The 20,312-nt window shown below is 32.2% G+C and overlaps 1 protein-coding gene and 1 long non-coding RNA gene across 3 annotated transcripts; one reads left to right on the top strand and one right to left on the bottom strand.

Moving 5' to 3' along the window:
- Positions 1–567: 567 nt before the first annotated feature.
- On the bottom strand, positions 568–5,289 carry LOC100795459 (pentatricopeptide repeat-containing protein At2g29760, chloroplastic). 2 transcript variants are annotated; one of them, XM_003520219.5, is made up of 3 exons: positions 4,975–5,289; positions 4,396–4,439; positions 568–3,024 (listed from the first exon to the last, which is right to left on the bottom strand). In XM_003520219.5, the coding sequence occupies exons 1-3, from the start codon at positions 5,126–5,128 to the stop codon at positions 880–882; spliced, it is 2,343 nt and encodes a 780-aa protein (XP_003520267.1). In that variant the 5' UTR covers positions 5,129–5,289; the 3' UTR covers positions 568–879. The 2 variants fall into 2 exon arrangements, with proteins under 2 accessions (XP_003520267.1, XP_006575137.1); XM_006575074.3 differs by having other exon boundaries at positions 4,404–4,439; positions 4,975–5,074.
- Positions 5,290–11,721: 6,432 nt separating this feature from the next.
- On the top strand, positions 11,722–18,105 carry LOC102666058 (uncharacterized). Its single transcript, XR_413151.4, has 3 exons — positions 11,722–12,357; positions 12,457–12,580; positions 18,044–18,105. It is a non-coding gene; the product is annotated as an uncharacterized lncRNA (long non-coding RNA).
- The last annotated feature ends 2,207 nt before the right edge of the window (positions 18,106–20,312 follow it).

The following is a 20,312-nucleotide window of genomic DNA, read 5'->3' on the forward strand; positions in this document are numbered from 1 at the left end:
TCAATTGAACATTTTAACAATATAATAAAATAAAATAGTAAGTCATAAATTTTACAATACTTAAATAATCAAGTCTAGTAATGCATTACTACTAGATAATAACTTGCAGATGTTATAGTTGTGGTAAATTATTTTCATCGAGAGTTTGATGTTATTAGAGAACAAGGATTTGATGTTATTAAAGGTGAAATTTTTTTTTATTCAACAACACACTAAATGCAGGTATGTTTAACACTGAACAGACAGAAAACAACCCAAAATGACTTATATTTTGGTCTAATTTTTTTTACTTGATTACTCGTTGACTCGGTGATAAACCCGAGAGTCTACCGAGTTTACTTCGAGTTTATCAAATTTACCTAGATTCTACTAAAAATAAAAGTTTACACACGAGTCAACTCATATAGGGTAAGTGGACTCAAAAACTCGTAAGAATTAGCGAGTTAACTCGAGAGTTTGATAACTATGTTTAAAGTTAACTACACCTAAAATTTCAGCATATGATTCAGTTTTGATGTTATATATAATCAAGAAAGAATACTATAATTGACATTTGCATAAAAAAATGTCATATTTATTTTTTTAATTAAAAAAATCAGAAAGTCAAGTTTTGGGGACAAGCATTTGAGTTTTAGATGGAAGTCATATTCTAGACTATGATCAAGAAGGTTATGCTAGTGATTAATCAATGAAGTCATGTAAGCAATTAACCCTTAATCATTAACATAATTTACCACTTGTCATTAGCTATTTCCTTTGGACGAAACATGCTGGCTTAGCTTCAACATTTTAAAATTATCCTACTTAGGAAATGAAAATCTTCTTCCACCTCTTTTCCTCCATTCTCCTCCATCTATACATTGTGAAACATTGCATAACTCACCAATAATCCAGGCATGAGCATTTCCCTCCTCTGAAATGATGGAAACGATAGCGGTCTCTCAACAATATATCTCTATCATAAAGTTGAGAAACAAGTTTAGCAAAGGCATGGCAGTCTCCACAAATGCGAATATTCTTCACTATTCGAATCGGTTGAGACGATGCAGTGCTAATAAGTCCAAAAGCTATTGCCAATTTTTCGCTATGAACATTCAGGGACTGCTCCATTAAGTTATCTTCTTCACTAAGTTGCAAAAGGTTAGACATGTCTGGTTTGTAACCAATTGGCTTAAACTTTTCTGAAATTTCATCCAACTTTGAGTAGATTTTTTGAGAAAAAGGATGGGAGTTATCACCCACCAGAAACTCATGCACAATACCATTAACATCGATTGAGCTACACCAAGGTTCTTTCTTCACATCAGAATCTCTCATAAGCTTTCTTAGATTGGAAACTTTCTCCCAGTCCCCTGCTTTAGCATATATATTTGATAAAAGGACAAAGGCTCCATGGTTACAAGGTTCTAATTCAAGTAGATTCTGATAAGCAAGTTCAGCAAGCTCGACATTTCCATGGCGACTACAGGCCCCGAGCAAAGCTCCCCACACAGCAGCAGTTGGTGGTATTGGCATCTTCTCTATGAATGATGCAGCTTTTTCCAGAAGACCTGCACGTCCAAATATGTCAACCACGCAAACGTAGTGTTGTATTTGAGGCACAATACCGTATAATGGTTCCATTTGTTCAAAAAGTTGCTCTCCCTCATTGACCAGTCCTGCATGGTTACAAGCACACAATATGTTTGTAAATGTCACAGCATTTGGCTTGATATAAGCTTCTAACATGCTTGAGAACAAATCTAAGGCTGCTTTCCCTTGCCCGTACATCGCCAGAGCACCAATCATGGCACTCCAAACATACACATCTTTCCTTTCTACTGCATGAAACACCTCCATCGCCTTATTTAGATTTCCACATTTAGCATACATATCAAGGAGAGAGGTTGCTAAATGACAGTTTAGATTAATGTCATGCTTCTTTATGTATACATGAATCCAGTGACCAAAATCAATTGCCCCCAACTGGGCACTAGCACACAATGCACAAATAAGAGTAACTTCATCTGGTTTTGCATCCTTACTGAGCTGCATTTCATGGAAGAGTGACAAAGCCACCCTAGGCTTTCCATTCTGTTCATATGCAGAGATCAGGGCATTCCATGCAGCAGTCCATTTATGAGGCATTGCATCAAATATACAGTGAGCCTCATCATAATTTCCTAATTTGGCATGACCGTCAAGCATTGTCGTCCAAGAAACAATATCTTTCTCTGACATCTTATTAAACAAATCTTTTGCATCATTAATACAACCGCATTTAACATACATGTCAAGCATTGCGTTATTCAAAATCAAGTGCTCAGTAAACCCATTGTTTTCAATATATGAACAGATCCACCTTCCAAATTCCAAGTCTATCTTCTTTGCACAAGCTGAAAGAACACTAACCATTGTGATAACATTTGGTTTCACATCTTTCATCTCCATTTCCTGAAACAAAAGCAATGCCTTATCAGGCAAGCCCCCAAGTGCAAAGGCATTTATCATAGCATTCCAAGAAACGACATCTTTTCCTGGCATGTTGGTGAAAACTCTATGAGCCAAATCCGGTGCCCCACTTGAACCATAGAAATTTATCAGCGAATTCAGTATGAACAAGTCTGAAGACAAGGATGCCTTAATAACCATTCCATGTAAAACGCTTCCAAGATGCAGAACTTTGAGCCGCGAGGCTGCCTTGAAGAGAAAGGGGAAAGTGAATTTGTTTGGGAATTCTGAACAGGAATGTAGCATATGTAAAAAAATCAAGAAACTCTGAGTAGGGTCTGAGCTGGAGGCATATCCACGAATAAGGGTGTTCCAACAATAGAGATTTGGTTGCGGGATTTGATTAAACACATTTTTAGCATATATGAGGCAAGAGCATGATGAGATAGCATAAGCAGTCAGCAATTTGCTGGCAGTATATGGATCACAAAAGCGGGATGTGCGGAGCATGTGAGCATGTATTTGCTTTAGCTGCATTGTGTTTGTACATTGGTCAATGAATTCCAGTATATTAGTTGACTCCACTTCATTTCCCTGATCACAGAACAGACAGAACTACAAGGATTAGGACAATAAATCAACAACAAAACTGTAACGTGAAAAGAGTACACAAAAGCCTGGCCACAAAGTATTTGGCATGCTAGAGCAATTTGTTTCTTGGAACAAACTACAAGATTACAATCTGCCCTTTAAGAAAGGAACCATTAGATATTGTTAAAAGTAATAGCATTTAATATAATGTCAGAATAGGATTTTTTTGGGTTCCATATACATAAAAAAAGTTAATACTCTTGGTACTTCAGTAACACTTCTAGCAGACAAAGCAGCATGCTGTATAATCCCACCTAGTCAAATGAAGTAACTTTCCAGAGGCCTATAAGAAGTGAGATTCACTTCCAATTGACACACAAACACTCGGTGTATTCAACGAAAAAGTGTACAGACATCAGCTAAAATAAAGACATCAATTCGTTTAAATAGGAATCACCAATTGACCTTGTAAATCTCTACTCAGTTTTGATAAAATTGGATTCTACTGCCTTGAGATTCAACTATATCAGCTGATCAAACTTTTGCCACTCTGATATGTAGAACAGATAAAAAGGATTAAAAGACAAAAGAATCGAAGGCCAGTCCTTCAATCTTACTTTCTTTACGGAACCATTTGATCCTAGAAATAAATAAACTAGAATGAACTTTTTCTTTTGAAGGGGACATTTATAAGTATCAATGTGAAGGGTGATGGACAAATCTCATTTCACACACGCTATATGTTTGCAGAGGGCAAATTAAAGTCCTGGGGTGTGTAAGAGGTTATCATTGTATTTTGGAGGGATAAAATAGCCTTCTATTGTGTGCACAAAGGAATTCTAAAACAAAGAATATTGTGAGAGTGCATATATTGGGGGTAAGATAAGAGTGCTATCTCTTCATTTACTTCATTTTTCTATACATTCTTACTACTAAAAACATAAATAGTGAAACAATGTTCTTACTACACCAGTAAAATATGCACCCTCAATGGTTTTTAATTTTATCCTTTTTTGTGCACACAATTTAAGGCTACTTTACCACTACAAACAACAGACTACATGCATTGTGAAATAAAACTAGATAGAACTACAGCTGTAGCAGCAATAACAATCAAGCCTTTTTTCTACAAGGTGGGGTTAGCCTAGCCACATGAATCAAGCTAGAATCGTGTCTATAGAAAAAATCATTGACTTGTATAAAACTAGATAGAAGAAATAAGGAAAAATGAAACACTGACATAGATTGTAGGCTCAACCACTTCATATAAACACAAAAATAGGAGCAGTCCAATCATTCCTTTTATCCATTGAGTAGAAAAGTAGATAAAAGGAAAAGCTCGTTATAAAAATTATGCTCAGTAAGGGAAATTACCTTCTCACCTTTCACAGCCTCAGTACAATTCATTGCAATTTGGCCTGGATTAATACAAGAGTAACAATCAAAACATGAAAGAAAGAAAAAAACAGAGACTAGGAACAAAATCAATAAGTAAATGACGAAAACCCATTAACTTGATGCATGTTATTTGACATGGTCAAGTAAAAACTAGCAAAAGCAGAGAACTTCAATAACTAGAGATTTAAAAGAGAAAAAAAAAATCAAATACATGCCAATATTTGTTAGAAGAATCAAATAAAAAATATATATATTTTTTATGCCACAAAATATCTCGAAATTCAATTTTAATTTCTATGAAAATTTGAAATATAAACTTGTTTTTAGTTCTTCACGAAGGATGAAAACACATCGTTTTTTGTCAATGCAGGAAATAAAGACGCATTAAATTTGCACAGGCAAAAACATATTCTACCCAAAAAAAATAAAAAATAAAAGACACACGAAACTCAGAACCCCATTTAGACGAACATGTGTTTTCCCCGGTAAGAATATTGAAACTTGAGAAAATTCTTATTTGAAGTTTCTGCATATTTATAGCAACAAGAAAGTCACCTAACGATAACGGTGTTGAAAGAGCAGAGCACTTGACAGAAACCCTTAGAAGTGTGGAGTTTGAGGTTGAGGAGCATGAAAACCTTCCACCAAAATCAAGGGAGAACGATAATGATGGCTGCAGTTGAAGCTGAAGAACAGTTACCAGTCCCATGTTAGAATGGTTTCATTGAGAACTGAACCAGAACGTGAAAGTGTGGAAGTGGAACTCAAATTGCTTTTTATCCTTGTATATTATATTATATACTTTTTGTTTTATATAGTTGTTATAAAAATATGTCAATTTTAATATGTTAAAAAATTTATGGTCACACTGACAATGTAAAACAAACTAGATTGCATCCAGGTTTTTACGTAAAAATTATAAAAAAATAATTATTTATGTAAATAATACAAGTGAAAAATTATTTCCCCACGTGAATAGTATTATTTTTTTTTTTTTGCCTAAAAGGAATCGATTTCTAAACTAAAGTTTTATTTTTTTTTATAGCACACCGATTTCATGACTTGTTTTTTCTTCAAATCAACATTATGAAATTAGTTCCCTCATAACTTGGTTTTTTATTTTTTATCAACAACCTAGATATCACCGATTGAAGCAATGCATATTAAATTGTCAAGATTTCTCCCATAAAATTAACGGTCAAGATCCCACCAAACGAATTGTGTTACTTTAAACTTTTCTATAAATACAATGCATATATTGTCATCATATACACTAACTCACACTCACTTTCTCTCATTCTCATATATTTTTCTTTAACTTTTTCTTGACATTAGTACCAAAGCCTAAATTATGGAATCTACAGCTGCTGTTCTTCTTTGGAAACAACACCTTTATAGATTTGGAGAAGTATATAATATATTATGTTTAATTGAATGTTAATTATGTTATGATTTACAAATAATGATGTTGCTATTATTTTGATTTTTGTAGGTAACAAACGATATAATCCAGTCATATGCTAAAGTTATGCCTTCTCCAGATCCCAAAATGGAATCTTTGTTGGTTGAAGCTAAGTTTTCATATGTTGCAAAGCTCGGACAAGTTAAGATCGACGATACTTTAGTGACTGCTTTGGTTGAAAAGGTGGAGACCTGATCATACACGTTTCATCTTCCAATTGGTGAATGCACAATTACCTTGGAAGATGTTGCTTTTTAACTGGGTTTACGCATTGATGAAATGTGCGTAGAATATATAGGTGTTGTTCCCCTAAAAATGCACTAGTGGGATTAATACTTAAACTAAAATGGTTAAAAGAAAGCATGTTGACTTTCTTAGCAGAACCCACACCACAACAACTAGCAGCCCATTGTAGAGCATACATTCTAGGGCTGATTGGTGGAGTGTTAATGTCAGACAAGTTAGGGAATAAAGTTCATCTGATGTATCTACCTCTATTAATAGATCTTGATCAAGTGGTTCGCCACAGCTGGGGTTCAACATGTTTAACACATTTGTACAAAGAAATGTGTAGAGCAATATCCAAAAAAATGGAAGGATGTACAATGTTGTTGCAGTCATGGTTATCAAACTCGCGTTTTAAATAGTAGAATCGTACGATTTTACAATTCCACTTAGCCTCAACGAGTTAAATCGAAAGAAGAATAAAAAATGGAGTAGACTCATCCGAGTTAGCATAGACTTGGGCGATTTAGGGTAGACTCGTGAGTCTACCACTGAGTCTGCGAGTTTACGAAAAACCCAAAATGACATCATTTTATTTAGTTGGGCTTCATTTGTGCTTTTTGGCTTCTTGTTGCGACTGTGGAGTGCGACGATGAAGGGACGAGTGTGTGACGATGAAGGGAGGTGTTTAATGTCGGAGTGCGAGTGTGCGACATGGTGAAGGGAGGCGTTCAGTGTCAGAGTGCGAGTGTTTTTTAGTTTTTTTCCCCTTTTTTATTAAATTGGGATTTATTTTGGGATGCTTATTGAATTATAATTTTTCCTTTACAATTATAAATACAATACTATTGTGTTTGACAGACTAATTGATGTTCTGATTCAAATTGGTTGATAAACTTGAGTGCTCTTGATGTTTTCGTATTTTTCACCTATGATTTTGATTCATTGATTTTAATATAATTGTGTGAAATTGTTTGAGGGTTTTACTCCCTATGTTGTGAGAAACATTTTGTATAAATTGTTATATTGATATTATGAAATGGTGATTCAAATTGTGAGTAAGTGACAATTTGAACCTGTGATGAATGGTGAGATACATGTGTATTGAGATGTTGTGTGTATTAAGTTGTGAGTTATGAACTGTGTAATCACACAATTGTAAGACCATTTAAGGGTGACGAGTTTTTGCACAACGAGTATCGTGTGGGAACCACTGTGGGGACCCGACAAGTTTAATCACAAGCGCGATGAGATAAAATTATTTTGAGAACAATTGAGGAGTCGTGTGTTTTGTACAATTCATAGATAAAGTTTGTGTGCTAAAATGTTTTCTGGGTTGGACTTGAATTAGGAGGGAGAGGCCGTGACAGACTGTTCGAAGTGTAGGCCTTTGGGGTAAATACACCTGGTTTGAGTGTTCCTTTAAGCTTGTGCTAATCCCACATGGTTGGAGCATTCTCGCAAAATAGCGTGACCCTGATTGGTCTCCTTGTGATTTTACCTAGTGAGAGTGACTTGACTTACTAGTGTGTGGTTTGTCTTGTCATGTATTCCTAGGCGCTTGACGAGGTTTTTCACTGACATGATACCACATTGCATATAAGATTGAGTCTTAGTATATCTGTTGCATAACGCTTGTGTATTGGTCGATATTGATTAATTTAGTGATATTGTATTTTGATCTTTGAGTACGTGAATGATGTGAAAATGAACGAGACGTGTTGTGTTGTGATGTAATGTTACACGACAAAGTGGTGAAATGACGTGAGCTATGTTTAAGTAAGTTGTATTTTATTTATATGATATTTATATCTACATGTTGTCTTATTTCTCTTTATTAGTTAGGAATGTGATAACTCATTCCTCGTGTGTTGTTTGTGTTTGGATCTTGTGATGATCTCAAACTTTGTGTTCATGGGAGTAGATGACTAGGTGAATTACTTTAAGGAACCTTGTGCTGAAGAATATTGGGATACAATGCTCTGATAGGATGTGACATTGGGGTATGAGTTTTGTTTAATTACATGATGTTTTGAGCCAAAAATGTTTCTGACAAGTTTTATTTGGTAATAGTGAAGTGAATATAAGCCTTTTACCCTTTTGAAATGCTTTTATTTAAATGTGTTTTAAAAACTTTTAATTAATTTCGATTTCTTATTTCTTTTATTATTAGTATATATGTGTGTGGGGTAGAGAGTGTCACATTGAACCTACAAAAGCATGACAATGCTTCCATCTACCTCGTATGATTTTCCAATTTCGTCTCCAACCCTTTTTCTCCCACTACAACACCTTTCGTTACAATAACATCCCATAATAAAAATATACTTTAAAACATGCATAAAATAAGAATTTAAAAATTTCAATGATTTGAATTCAAATATTATAAATAAAAGAGTTCTTACATAAATAAACAATTTTATTCTCAAACATGGACATCTACAAAGTTTAACTAATAATAGACTAAGTCTTCAATTCTCCCCCGTCTCAAAAGTTTATTCTTCAAACTCTTAAAACAACATTTTTAACGAGATAATAGTCTTAGTCATAAAACAAGTTCTAAAAGAGTTCACAAATAGTGTTGTTCATAGCCAGGGTGGTAATCGAAAAATCTAACCATGGTATTCGCAAAATTAAATTAAAAATAATATATACATAAATCACAAATTATTCACCAACGAAATAACATTCTAGTAAATAAATATTAACACTTCACTGCATTCAATTCCTAAACAAACAAACAAATACCACAACACAACTCAATGATTCTCAGAATAACTAGACTCAACTCTTTGGTTCTCAGAACCAGTGTGGATCTCAGATTCTTCAAAGGATCTATGAGTTCATATCCATGTAATGAGATCCCATTGCCTTCCCCATCATAGATGCAGGTATCCAGAATCTCTTTTCCAGCCCAGATGGAGGTATCTATAATCCCATCCTCATCTCACATGGAGGTATCTCATATCTCTTATTTATCCAAGATGGAGGTATCTCATGCATATTCAATTCTCAAAATAAAATGTACATTGTCTCCACTTCCCAAAAGAGGATGACCAATTCACCCATAATTGCAAACCATCATTCCATATAACTACCAAATAAATATTTTAATTACATACACAATAATAACTCACAAAGTCATACCCCAAATTATAGCATCATGAGTCGATTAATAATTAACTATGAAATAAAACACACACACATATTGAAATGTATTTTAGTTGATATATATGATAGCTAAACACAAAACTCAAGCAAGTTGATTCATGAATTTCAAATAAATTTCAAGATTTAATATGCAACCAATGAAGACATTACAATACCTCTTTTTGTAAAATTAAATTAAACCCCACGATGGTAAAAACTACATGTTTGTATGATTATATTAGACACTTAATTAAATAATTTCACACAAATATTATAAAACCTAAATTTTATGATCATCACAAGGATTAATTACACAAGGATCAAGTTTCAATTTATTGATTTTTGACGGGTAAACTCAAGAAGACACATTTCAAAAATATATACCATGGAAGTTTAGAAAAAAAATTATTTTACTCACCTCTTGAAGCACATATCAATTCATGTATTCTTTGCTAATTATTCATCTTCTCCATTTAGTGGGTCAACAAGATTCTCTTTGTTTCTTTTTTCTTCTTAATCCTATATGATCTACTAATTTTCTATTTTCTAAGAGAGACCGTCTATAAAATTTTAGGAAAAGAAAATTGTGTATCCTTATATAACACTAGATTATATGATTTAAGATTGGGTCACATGAGATATATTCTCAATAGATTTGACTAATCAAATTTTTCTTTATCTTTTTCTACTCTATTATCTAGATTTATCTAATTATTAACATTATCTAATCTTTTATTTTCTTCCAAGATATATTAAGACAAAACATGATAAGATTTAAATCATTCTCAATGATCACAAATTCAAATATAAAAAATATCTTATCCAATCTAGATACACAATGCTCTATTATTACTATAATAATTATCTTTACAATAATAATAATCTTTTTAATTAGGATATAAAACTGTTACAATCTCTTTTATAATTATAAAATAATTTCAACAATTTTATATCAACACCTAATATTTTTTATTGATAAAATAATTATTTAACTCGATCAATTTTAAATAAAGTAATTAAAAGAAATATTTTTTTATTTAATTATTTCAACCATATTTAATATATCATAATACAAACATTATATATATATATATATATATATATATATATATATATATATATATATATATATATATAATCATAACCACATCTCTTTTCGGTACTTTGGGTTGAGTTTGTGATTTTTAATTTAGGAAAAATGAGATTAAGATTTGTGAAAGATGAAATTGGTTTTGAAAATGTGAAATCTGATATCTAGTTTGATTATGAATGTGTTATAAGTCACAACATCAAACAAGGTCTCATTTGAGAAGTTTCGAATTGGAAACCCATGTCATGACATTAGGATTGAAAATTTGGGATTTGAGAAGGAGAGAAACACGATTAAATCTTAAAAATATGCCTGTAGAAATTTTCTAGCTATTTAAAATTGTCAAAATTGATTTTTTTTAAAAGCTAAAGTTTGACAGTTTTAAACCACCAATAATAATTAACTTAAACTTTTTTTTAATGTTGAAACTCAGTCTATAATAGAAAGGAACAAAAAAATAAAATAAATTGCATCATTTTTAAAACATAAATGACTAAAATAAATTTTTTAAAAGAGAAAAGATTAAATTGAACCAAAAAATAAGATGAAGGACAAAAAAATATCATTTAGCCTTCAAAAATAAATAATCGAATTTCTCAAGACTAAAATATGCTTTGGATTCAATTAAAATTAGTCTTTTTTAAAAGTTTGAATTTAATGGTCATGCATAGGATAAAATAATTTTATATTATTATTCAGTTACATATTATTGTTGATATGATTTTTATGATAATTATCATGAAAATCAACAACTTCACCATTTATATATGATAAATTATGATTCGATATTAATATAAAATCATTTTACATTATCAATTTTTTTTGGGCGAAACAAAGATGATATATTAAGATAAATGATATAGAGTTACCCACAAAATACAAAAAGAAATAAAGCAAGCTTTCTCGATTGGCCAAGGTTATAAAGTATTAATTACATACAATAAATAACTTTAAATCGAGGCTAAGGATAAAAGCCACCAACCAAAATGAATAAATATTGAACAGAACACAGAATAAATATTTTCAGTCCATGATATATTTTTTCTCTTCTAAAAGAAACATTTTTTTTAAGTTTTGAGTTATCATGATATTAGTATTAAAACATATTTTAATAGTTATGCATTATAGTTCATAATTAGTCTATGTTGAAACAATTGGTTGACCACCTTTACATATATTTGATAGGAGAGAAGTTTTTTTTTTATATATGTGAAACATAATTATTGAGAAAGTTGATTCCTAATCATTTTGATTTTCAAGAATTTGTAAAATAAATTTGATTAGTCTTTATATATTTCTTGAAAATTAGAGATTCATTTAAAATAAACAACTAAAATTTTTCTTGCACTCAAAAAAGTTGGACTCCTACCTTCTCATGAATTTTTCTTTTGCGAAAAAGTGAGATAAAAGAATCATAATTTCTTGACAATCTTTTTTCATTAATTACATATCAACTATGAAAATAATAATTTTTTACTTTAAGATTCTTGTTAAAAAAATTAAAACTTTCTATCTATCAAACCCTCCATTTATCTAATCATATTTTTTTTTTCTCCTACAAATTTCAAACCAGAGTCCTTGCCTAAAGCATCAGACTATAGTACCGCAAAATTAATGATATCTTGGTCATATACTTTGAAAGTAAAAATCCAAAAACTAAAATCAACCTTATTCAAAATAAAAAAAACTTTAACCAAAAATTAAAAAACCAAAAACACATCTTTCTTCTTGGGGCTACAATCTCAGCATCTCCCAGACCCGTTGATTGCACCTGTACAGTTAATCTAACGGCCTGTGATTCTTTTACTGGTAATTTGTAAAATTCTCGTTTTGTACGGTTGAGATCGTGAACCGATCTTGTAAAATTCTCCTTTGGAGTTTTGAGTCTTACCACACATTTCCACCTTCTACTTTTACTATCCAAACCTAGCAAATAGAATCGTTCCTTCTCAATCCATTGTAGCTTGAGAAGTCAACATTGTCCTTCTAAGTCTGATCAAGTTTGGTTCGAGTAAATCTCCTCTCTAGTATCTTCACCCAATTTTAATTTTAATTTCTTCTTTCACAGATTGTATTCCTTCATTTTTTTTTACCTAATTTCTTTGGTCAGGTTCTTTTGACCTCTTACATCTTTGAGTTCAATTGTCGAAGATCTGATCTTATGGGAACCATTGAAAAGAAGGGGTTGATTTGTCCCCCTGAATCACAACTTTGATTTCCTTGATTAAAAAAAGGTACCTAATGTTATTTTAAGTTTAAATAAACAAAAAATAAGATATGGCATGAATAAGAAAAAAAGTTTAAATGCTTTTTTTAGCAGGTAAAAGAGTTATTTAGTTCAGTTTTAAATTATATTTTCCTTAATATTGAAAAGTTAGGTGATATTTTGGAGTTGATAAACCAAAAGAGCTGTGCCTTTTGAACTGTTATAAATTCCTTTGGCTGGATCTGCTTCCCCCGTGGACTAAATTTTTGGCGTGTATTTTATGTGCTTGTTGGGTGATTATACTGAATAGATCAGTTGAATGTGTGGGAGTGTGTTATTATGCACAACAGAGTTTTTTTTTTGGTTCTGCAGAAAGTACCCATTGTTTTTAGTCTGCAGTGTGACCAAAGCTTATGTTTGAGCTCTAATGTTAGCCAATCTCTTTACTGTAATACGTGATATTAGGATTCGTTGCTATGGTTGAATTTGTTGTTATTGAGATCCTTGGTTACATGTCTCACAGTATCTCTCTGTCTAGCATCACAGCCTCAGGATTTATATTAAGCTAAGTATCTGTTTTGAAATTTATCTAGTATTCCATAAGAATATGAATGGGATATGCTTCCTGTGTGAAGACTGATATTAACCTTTGGTTATTGGTGATTTAAACTATGACATTAACTTGTAATGGTTATTTTGTACTTGTGTGTTGGCTGCCAAGCATTATTTTGTAATGCTTAATGATAGTGCATGTAATATATGAAGTGCTTGGTGTGTTATTGCTCTTTAAGTTGCAGAATGTGGTCCTCAGTTAAGATGCCTTATAGCTGCCAATAGGTATTTATACGCATACTTTTGCCTAAACAACATGCTAAAACCAATTGGGATATGTTGTTGCATAATTATGCAGTAACACAGGTGCGGTGCTGTATAGAGTGGCGAAATTGTGTTTGAGTTCATTGACTGATCACTCTTGTTTAACATCAAACCCCAGACCTTGAGCCACACCAATGATTTGACCAAGGGTTCTGCTACAATAATTCTCTAAACCAGTAGATCGGCTATAGAGAACTCTGTTTCTGCATAACTAGGCAACATCAATTTGTGATGTTGCATAATGAGTGCAAATCGTGACTTTATGTACCAAAGTGCCTCAATTGTGTTTTCTTGCTTATGACTAATTATTAGATTTAAAACAAAGACAAAAAAAGTTCTTACACCCAGTTGTGAGGCCTAACAGTCAACATAGCAAAATACAGAACTAATGTGCATTAGAGATGAAGATCAACCAAGCTTGAACTAAGACTAGTGTAGATACTAATTTACATGACACTCTATCTGCCATATAGTTTGCTAACCTTTATCCAATATGTTATAGGCAGAAAATCACCCAAGAAGGGATTCTCAGTGTAAAAACAAGAATACAATGCCAATTGGGGTAGTATTTGAAGTAGAGACATCATAGGATCCAAACTACGATCAATGGAATTATCCAATGTTGTCTTACCATCCCTTTGTTAGAAACAGCCCCTAGGAGTATCTTGAACTACGTTTCTACGTTAAATAGATTTGAACAAGACTGAATATAGTTTGTTGCATAATTATTAATTATGCAGTAATTTCAATATTTAGTAGTGCATAATTAAGCATTGCAAGAGTCACTCAAACCAAATTTATGAGTGAGATATGCTTTATGCGTGAAGAATGATATCAACCTTTGGTTGGTTTAGGTGACTTTTTTTTAACACAAAAAAGGTCATTTATTGAAAAACCGGAACTTAACAAGGTATGATCAAGTCTGAAAAAAAAAACAAAAACAATACATCCAGATAAGTGCCGCCTTATATCAGGTATACCAGTACCGAATCAATCATTTACCAACCCATCCACCTAAAGCTGTTACAGATTACAAGATGCACACATAAAACAACCAATATCAAGCAGAAACAATTAACCCTTCCCTTAGCACATACAAGAAAAGCATAAAGTCTTCATAAAAATAAGATCTGATATTTGTCCTTTGCACAAATCCGCTGCATTATCATTAAATCCTCCTGCACGTACTAAACCAGATGCTAATCCAAGACATACTGCCAGATTGAAAAGCCATTGTGAAAGAGGATAGATGAATCCCTTCTTTTTAGCTCGCACCACTTCCATGATTTAGTCATAGTGTAACATCCTGAAAATTACAACTCAAGGTATGTGTGTATTTAGTCTTTTTGAAGTATTTGCCTGTGATCGAATTGACCGTGGATTGTGATTTAATTAAAAATCACGATGTTAAGTTATTTCATTATGAGTGTTTTTAAATAATTCGTTTCTTTGTGACTAATTGTCTGTGGGTGTTTGCCCGTAAATTATTTTGCTTGTGATATTTTGTTGTTGATTTAGTTCTTTGTAAGAGAAGAAATATATATTTGATCATTGGAATTTATTTAATTACACAAAAAATATCTCAAGTATTAAGTTTTATAACTTTTTAATTGGTTAGATTTAATTCCTAAAGCTAGAAAATTATTTTTTTTTGTCGCTAGAAAAAAATAATTTCATAGTGCAAGGTTATATTGTGTAAAATAATTACACAGTGTAAACCCCATATGGCTCAAGTGATTATTGAAATTAAGCAAATTATAAAGCATTTGTCTTGTTTAGGAATTCTAGATCCAGACGTCTCCTTGATTGTAGAAACTAATGCCTCACACATAAGGTACAGAGGAATCCTAAAGCAAGTTTCAAAAAATTCTTCTAAAAAACAAATAGATATTATTCGAGCGTTTGACATCCAACTCAACAAAAGTATTTCACGGTTAAAAAGAAATCTTATCCATTGTTTTATGCATTACCAAATTTCAAGATGATCTATTTAGCAAACATTTTCTAGTAAGGACTGATTGTAAAGCAATACCAAGTGTTTTAAAGAATGATGTAAAAAATTTGATTTCTAAACATATTTTTGCTAGATGACAATCTATACTTTCATTTTTTGATTTTGATATTATTAATATCAAAGGGGATAAAAATGTAAATCATGCAGGTTTCGATGATGTCAAAAAGAATTTGTTTGATAAAGGGGGAGAATGTGAATCATGCATATCTTGATGATGTCGAAATGAAATCACTTGATTGTCATCATAAAAAAGGGAGAGAATGTGAATGTATGAATACATGAATTTTGATGATGCCAAAGAAGAATCAAACAAGGCCGCTTCAAAGAATAAACATTTGTTTCAAGATTAATTCAATAATGCTTCAACAAACAAAGCCTTGTTTCAAGATTCACTAAAGATCAACCCTTGCTTCAAAACAAAGGGTTTCAAAGTCATGCAAGGCTCTAGTAATCAATTACCAGGAAGTGTAATCGATTACCAGAAGGGAAGAATGAAAAAGAGCTGTTGAAAATGGTTTTGAATTTGAATTTTGAACATGTAATCGATTACCATATGTTTGTAATCGATTACCAGCAACGGAACTTTGGAAATTCAAATTTAAAAATCATAACCCTTCAAATTATAACTGTGTAATCGATTACACAAACATTGTAATTGATTACCAATGGAGAGTTTTCAGAAAATCGGCCAACAATCACATCTTTTCATTAAATTTGTGAATGACCATCAAAGGCCTATAAATAGGTGACTTGGGCACGAATTTTATCAGAGAATTTTGCTGGTCCAGAATGTCTTATCCTCTCAAAAGAAAATGAGAGAGATTTCAAGAGAACTTCATTTTCAAATATTTTCTCAAGAACTCTTGGGCAAAACACTTGCAAATCCATTAAGAGTTCATCCATGGATCTTCATTGTAATATTCTTCTCTCGAAGAGAGAATTCTTCTTCCATTCTTCTTACTCATTGAAATTGATTAAGGGACGGAAGGTCTCTTGAGTTGTAAGGATTCCTGAACACAAGGGATGGGTTGTCCCTGTGTGGTTCAGAAGTTGTAAAGGATTTTACAAAGATAGTGGAAATCTCAAGTGGGTTGCTTGAGTACTGGACGTAGGTACGGAATTTGCCGAACCAGTATAAAACTGTGTTTGCATTTTCTCTTCGCTTATCTCATTTATGTTATTGCAATCAATTTTTTCTTGCATGTTTAAAGAACATTATTAAATTGATTACTGCTGTTTTTTCTGCATTCTAAATCTATCCCTCTTAAGATTATTGAGGCCACAAGGTATAACAAGTGGTATCAGAGATGGATTCTTGTATAAAGTTTAAAAATTTCAAGAATAGATATGACCTCATCCAACTTTCTATTTCGTGAGGGAAAATCTATCAGTAGGCTCTTATGTTCAATGGTGAGGGTTATCATTATTGGAAAACTCGAATGCAGATCTTTAAAGAAGTCATAGATTTAAAGATATGGGAAACCATTAAATTTGATTCCTTTATTCCTACAATGGTAAAGAGAAATGCAACTACATAAAAAAAAACTATAGAAGAAAGAAGATGATGATGAAAGAAGAAAGAAGAAGATTCCTCCTTAGCCCCAAAATGTTGAATGCGATCAATCTGGGCACATGAGATTCAATTGTCCTGTCTTCAAAAGAAGAATGAAAAATCTGACAAGAGGAATTTCAAAGAGAAGAAAGAAAAAAAAGGATACACCACTTGGGAAGATAATGTCATAAATTCTTCAAGTGATTCAGAGAATAAAATCATAAGTCTGGGTATCTATGATGAAAGACTATGAAAACGGAGAAGAGCAAAGTCGATACATTGATAGCAATTTCTCCAAACACATGGCATGCATCAAAGTTTATTCATATTTCTCCACAATATAAATGGATATGTGATTTATGAAGACAACAAACAAATGTCACATTTCTCCTCAAGAAAAAAGTGAATCCCAAGAAATGTGGAAACGTGATTTATGGAGACAAGAAACAAAGGCCACTTGATCAACAAGCCCAACAAGTAATATCAAATGATACCAACAGGTCACTTGTCTTTGATTGATTATTTTTTATAATTCTTGTCTATGATTGTTAACTTCTGATGCTTGTTTTCTGCTTAAATTTTTTATTGTCATTGATGATTATGATTGATAGTTATGTTGATTGTCCTTGATAATTGTGTTTGATTGTGTTTTGTTGATTTTTTTTTATTGTGTGTTTGATTGATTGTGTTTGATTGTGTTTTTGATTGATGTGTTATTGTACTTGTTTTTGCTTGATCAATATTGAATGATTGGTTTAATGCCTTTTGGTATCACTTGATTCTCATACATTTTCATACATTGCAACAAGTGGTAACATTTTTTCTCCTCTCTATTTATGATTTGTTTTTGATGTTGACAAAGGGGGAGAGAAAGATAAAAGATAAAATAGTAAGGAAAAATTATCTATTCTTTATGAGACAACTTTTTTATATGTGGAAAAAAATATGAAATCTTCAATTGTCTCATATAAGCAATCATTGCAAAATCAAGGGGGAGTAAACTATATGCAAATAAATATTTTTTCTTTGTTGTTGCTCCTAACTTATAGGTGGTTGTCATCATCAAAAAGGGGGAGAAGGTAAATCATGAAGATTTTGATGATGTAAAAAAGATCAAGCCTTGGATAATGGTTGTCATCATCAAAAAGGGAGAGAATATAAATTATGCAGGTTTCGATGATGTCAAAAAGAATTTGCTTGATAAAGGGGGAGAATGTGAATCATGCATATCTTGATGATGTCGAAATAAAATCACTTGATTGTCATCATCAAAAAGGGGGAGAATGTAAATGTATGAATACATGAATTTTGAAGATGTCAAAGAAGATTTAAACAAGGTCGCTTCAAAGGATAAACATTTGCTTCAAGATTAATTCAAGAATGCTTCAATAAACAAAGCCTTGTTTCAAGATTCACTAAAGATCAACCCTTGCCTCAAAACAAAGGGTTTCAAAGTCATGCAAGGCTCTGGTAATCGATTACCAGGAAGTGTAATCGATTACCAGAAGGGAAGAATAAAAAAAGCTGTCGAAAAGGGTTTTGAATTTGAATTTTGAACATGTAATCGATTATCATATGTTTGTAATCGATTACTAGCAACGAAACTTTGAAAATTCAAATTCAAAAATCATAACCCTTTAAATTATAACTGTGTAATTGATTACACAAACATTGTAATCAATTACCAGTGGAGAGTTTTCAGAAAATCTGCCAACAGTCACATCTTTTCATTGGATTTGTGAATGACCATCGAAGGCCTATAAACCGGTGACTTGGGCACGAATTTTATGAGAGAGTTTTGCTGGTCCATAATGTCTTATCCTCTCAAAAGAAAATAAGAGAGATTCCAAGAGAACTTCATTGTCAAATGCTCTCTCAAGAACTCTTGGGTAAACACTTACAAATCCATTAAAAGTTCATCCATGGATCTTCATTGTAATATTCTTCTCTTGAAGAGAGATTTTTTCTTTCATTCTTCTTACTAATTGAAATTGATTAAGGGACCGAGGGTCTCTTGAGTTGTAAGGATTCCTGAACACAAGGGATGAGTTGTCCCTGTGTGGTTCCGAAGTTGTAAAGGATTTTACAAAGATAGTGGAAATCTCAAGTGGGTTGCTTGAGTACTGGACGTAGGCATGAAATTTGTCGAACCAGTATAAAACTATGTTTGCATTCTCTCTTTCCTTATCTCATTTATGTTATTGCAATCAATTTTGCCTTGCATGTTTAAAGAACATTATTAAATTTATTGTTGTTGCTTCTTCTACATTCTAAGCCTATCCCTCTTAAGATTATTGAGGCCACAAGGTCTAACAAAAAATTCTTTGCCAAATTTTCTAACAAGAGAATTTTTGTAGGGATCAAAATGAGTAGTAGTAAAGTAATGTTAAGAGATCAATATGTCCCTTCACTAAGTGGTAACCTCTCAATATCATTACGACCAGTAAAACCTTCAACACTGATTCCTCCTTCAAGCTCAACACTTTCCTGAAAGCCACCTACTATGGCTCAAGTTGTTCAACAAGCTCCTATTAAAATTGACAGAAAATCGACAGCTTCACAAAATCCTCTAATCATGTATTACAACAAATTTATTCCTTTCCAATATCATAACTCTTCAGTTAAGCCTTCTGACCTCACTAGAAGCCAACCCTCTTCATCTTATTCGGAACAAAACTGCCAAGAAAAACTAGAGCTTATGCTGATAATAATAACTGAAAAAGAATGGTCCAGGTTTCACCCTAGAGAAATAGCTCAAAGGGCACTTCCCCCTCAATACCATTACATCCCTCATGAACGAGCAAAAACAATAAAATTTTGATTTTAACCTAATTGATACAGTTTCAATAGAAATACACATCATCATGATGATCCAATGTGTCCGTGTATCGTGTTTTCAAAAGCAAAGCTTCTTAAATACTCTCAATTCAAGATCGGAATCAAGAACTCTATGAATCCAAGACCTTTTCAAGACAATTTTCTCCAAAATCATATAATTATTATGATTATATTGATGTTTGGTACAATACTTTTTACCTTTGGCCTTTTCAACATTCGCGGTTCTTCTAGTTCAAAAAGGGAATGCCCCTAAAGTTTCCAAAAAGGTTCATCAAGTGGTTCAACGATATTGGACCCAGTGTTAATTTATTCTTGCAACAAGTTAAAGACAATTATCAATATTTTAATGAAAAAACCACCTTTGTTCAAGGATATAGGTTTATATCATTTGTAGCCAGCCAATGCATAACTTGGATCATGTCCTACAATTATGATATGATTCAAGACTCAATAAAACTCTTTGGTGAGACAGACACTCAA

Source organism: Glycine max, chromosome 2 (genome assembly GCF_000004515.6).
Source record: "Glycine max cultivar Williams 82 chromosome 2, Glycine_max_v4.0, whole genome shotgun sequence".
In the NCBI taxonomy this organism is placed as follows: Eukaryota; Viridiplantae; Streptophyta; class Magnoliopsida; order Fabales; family Fabaceae; genus Glycine; species Glycine max.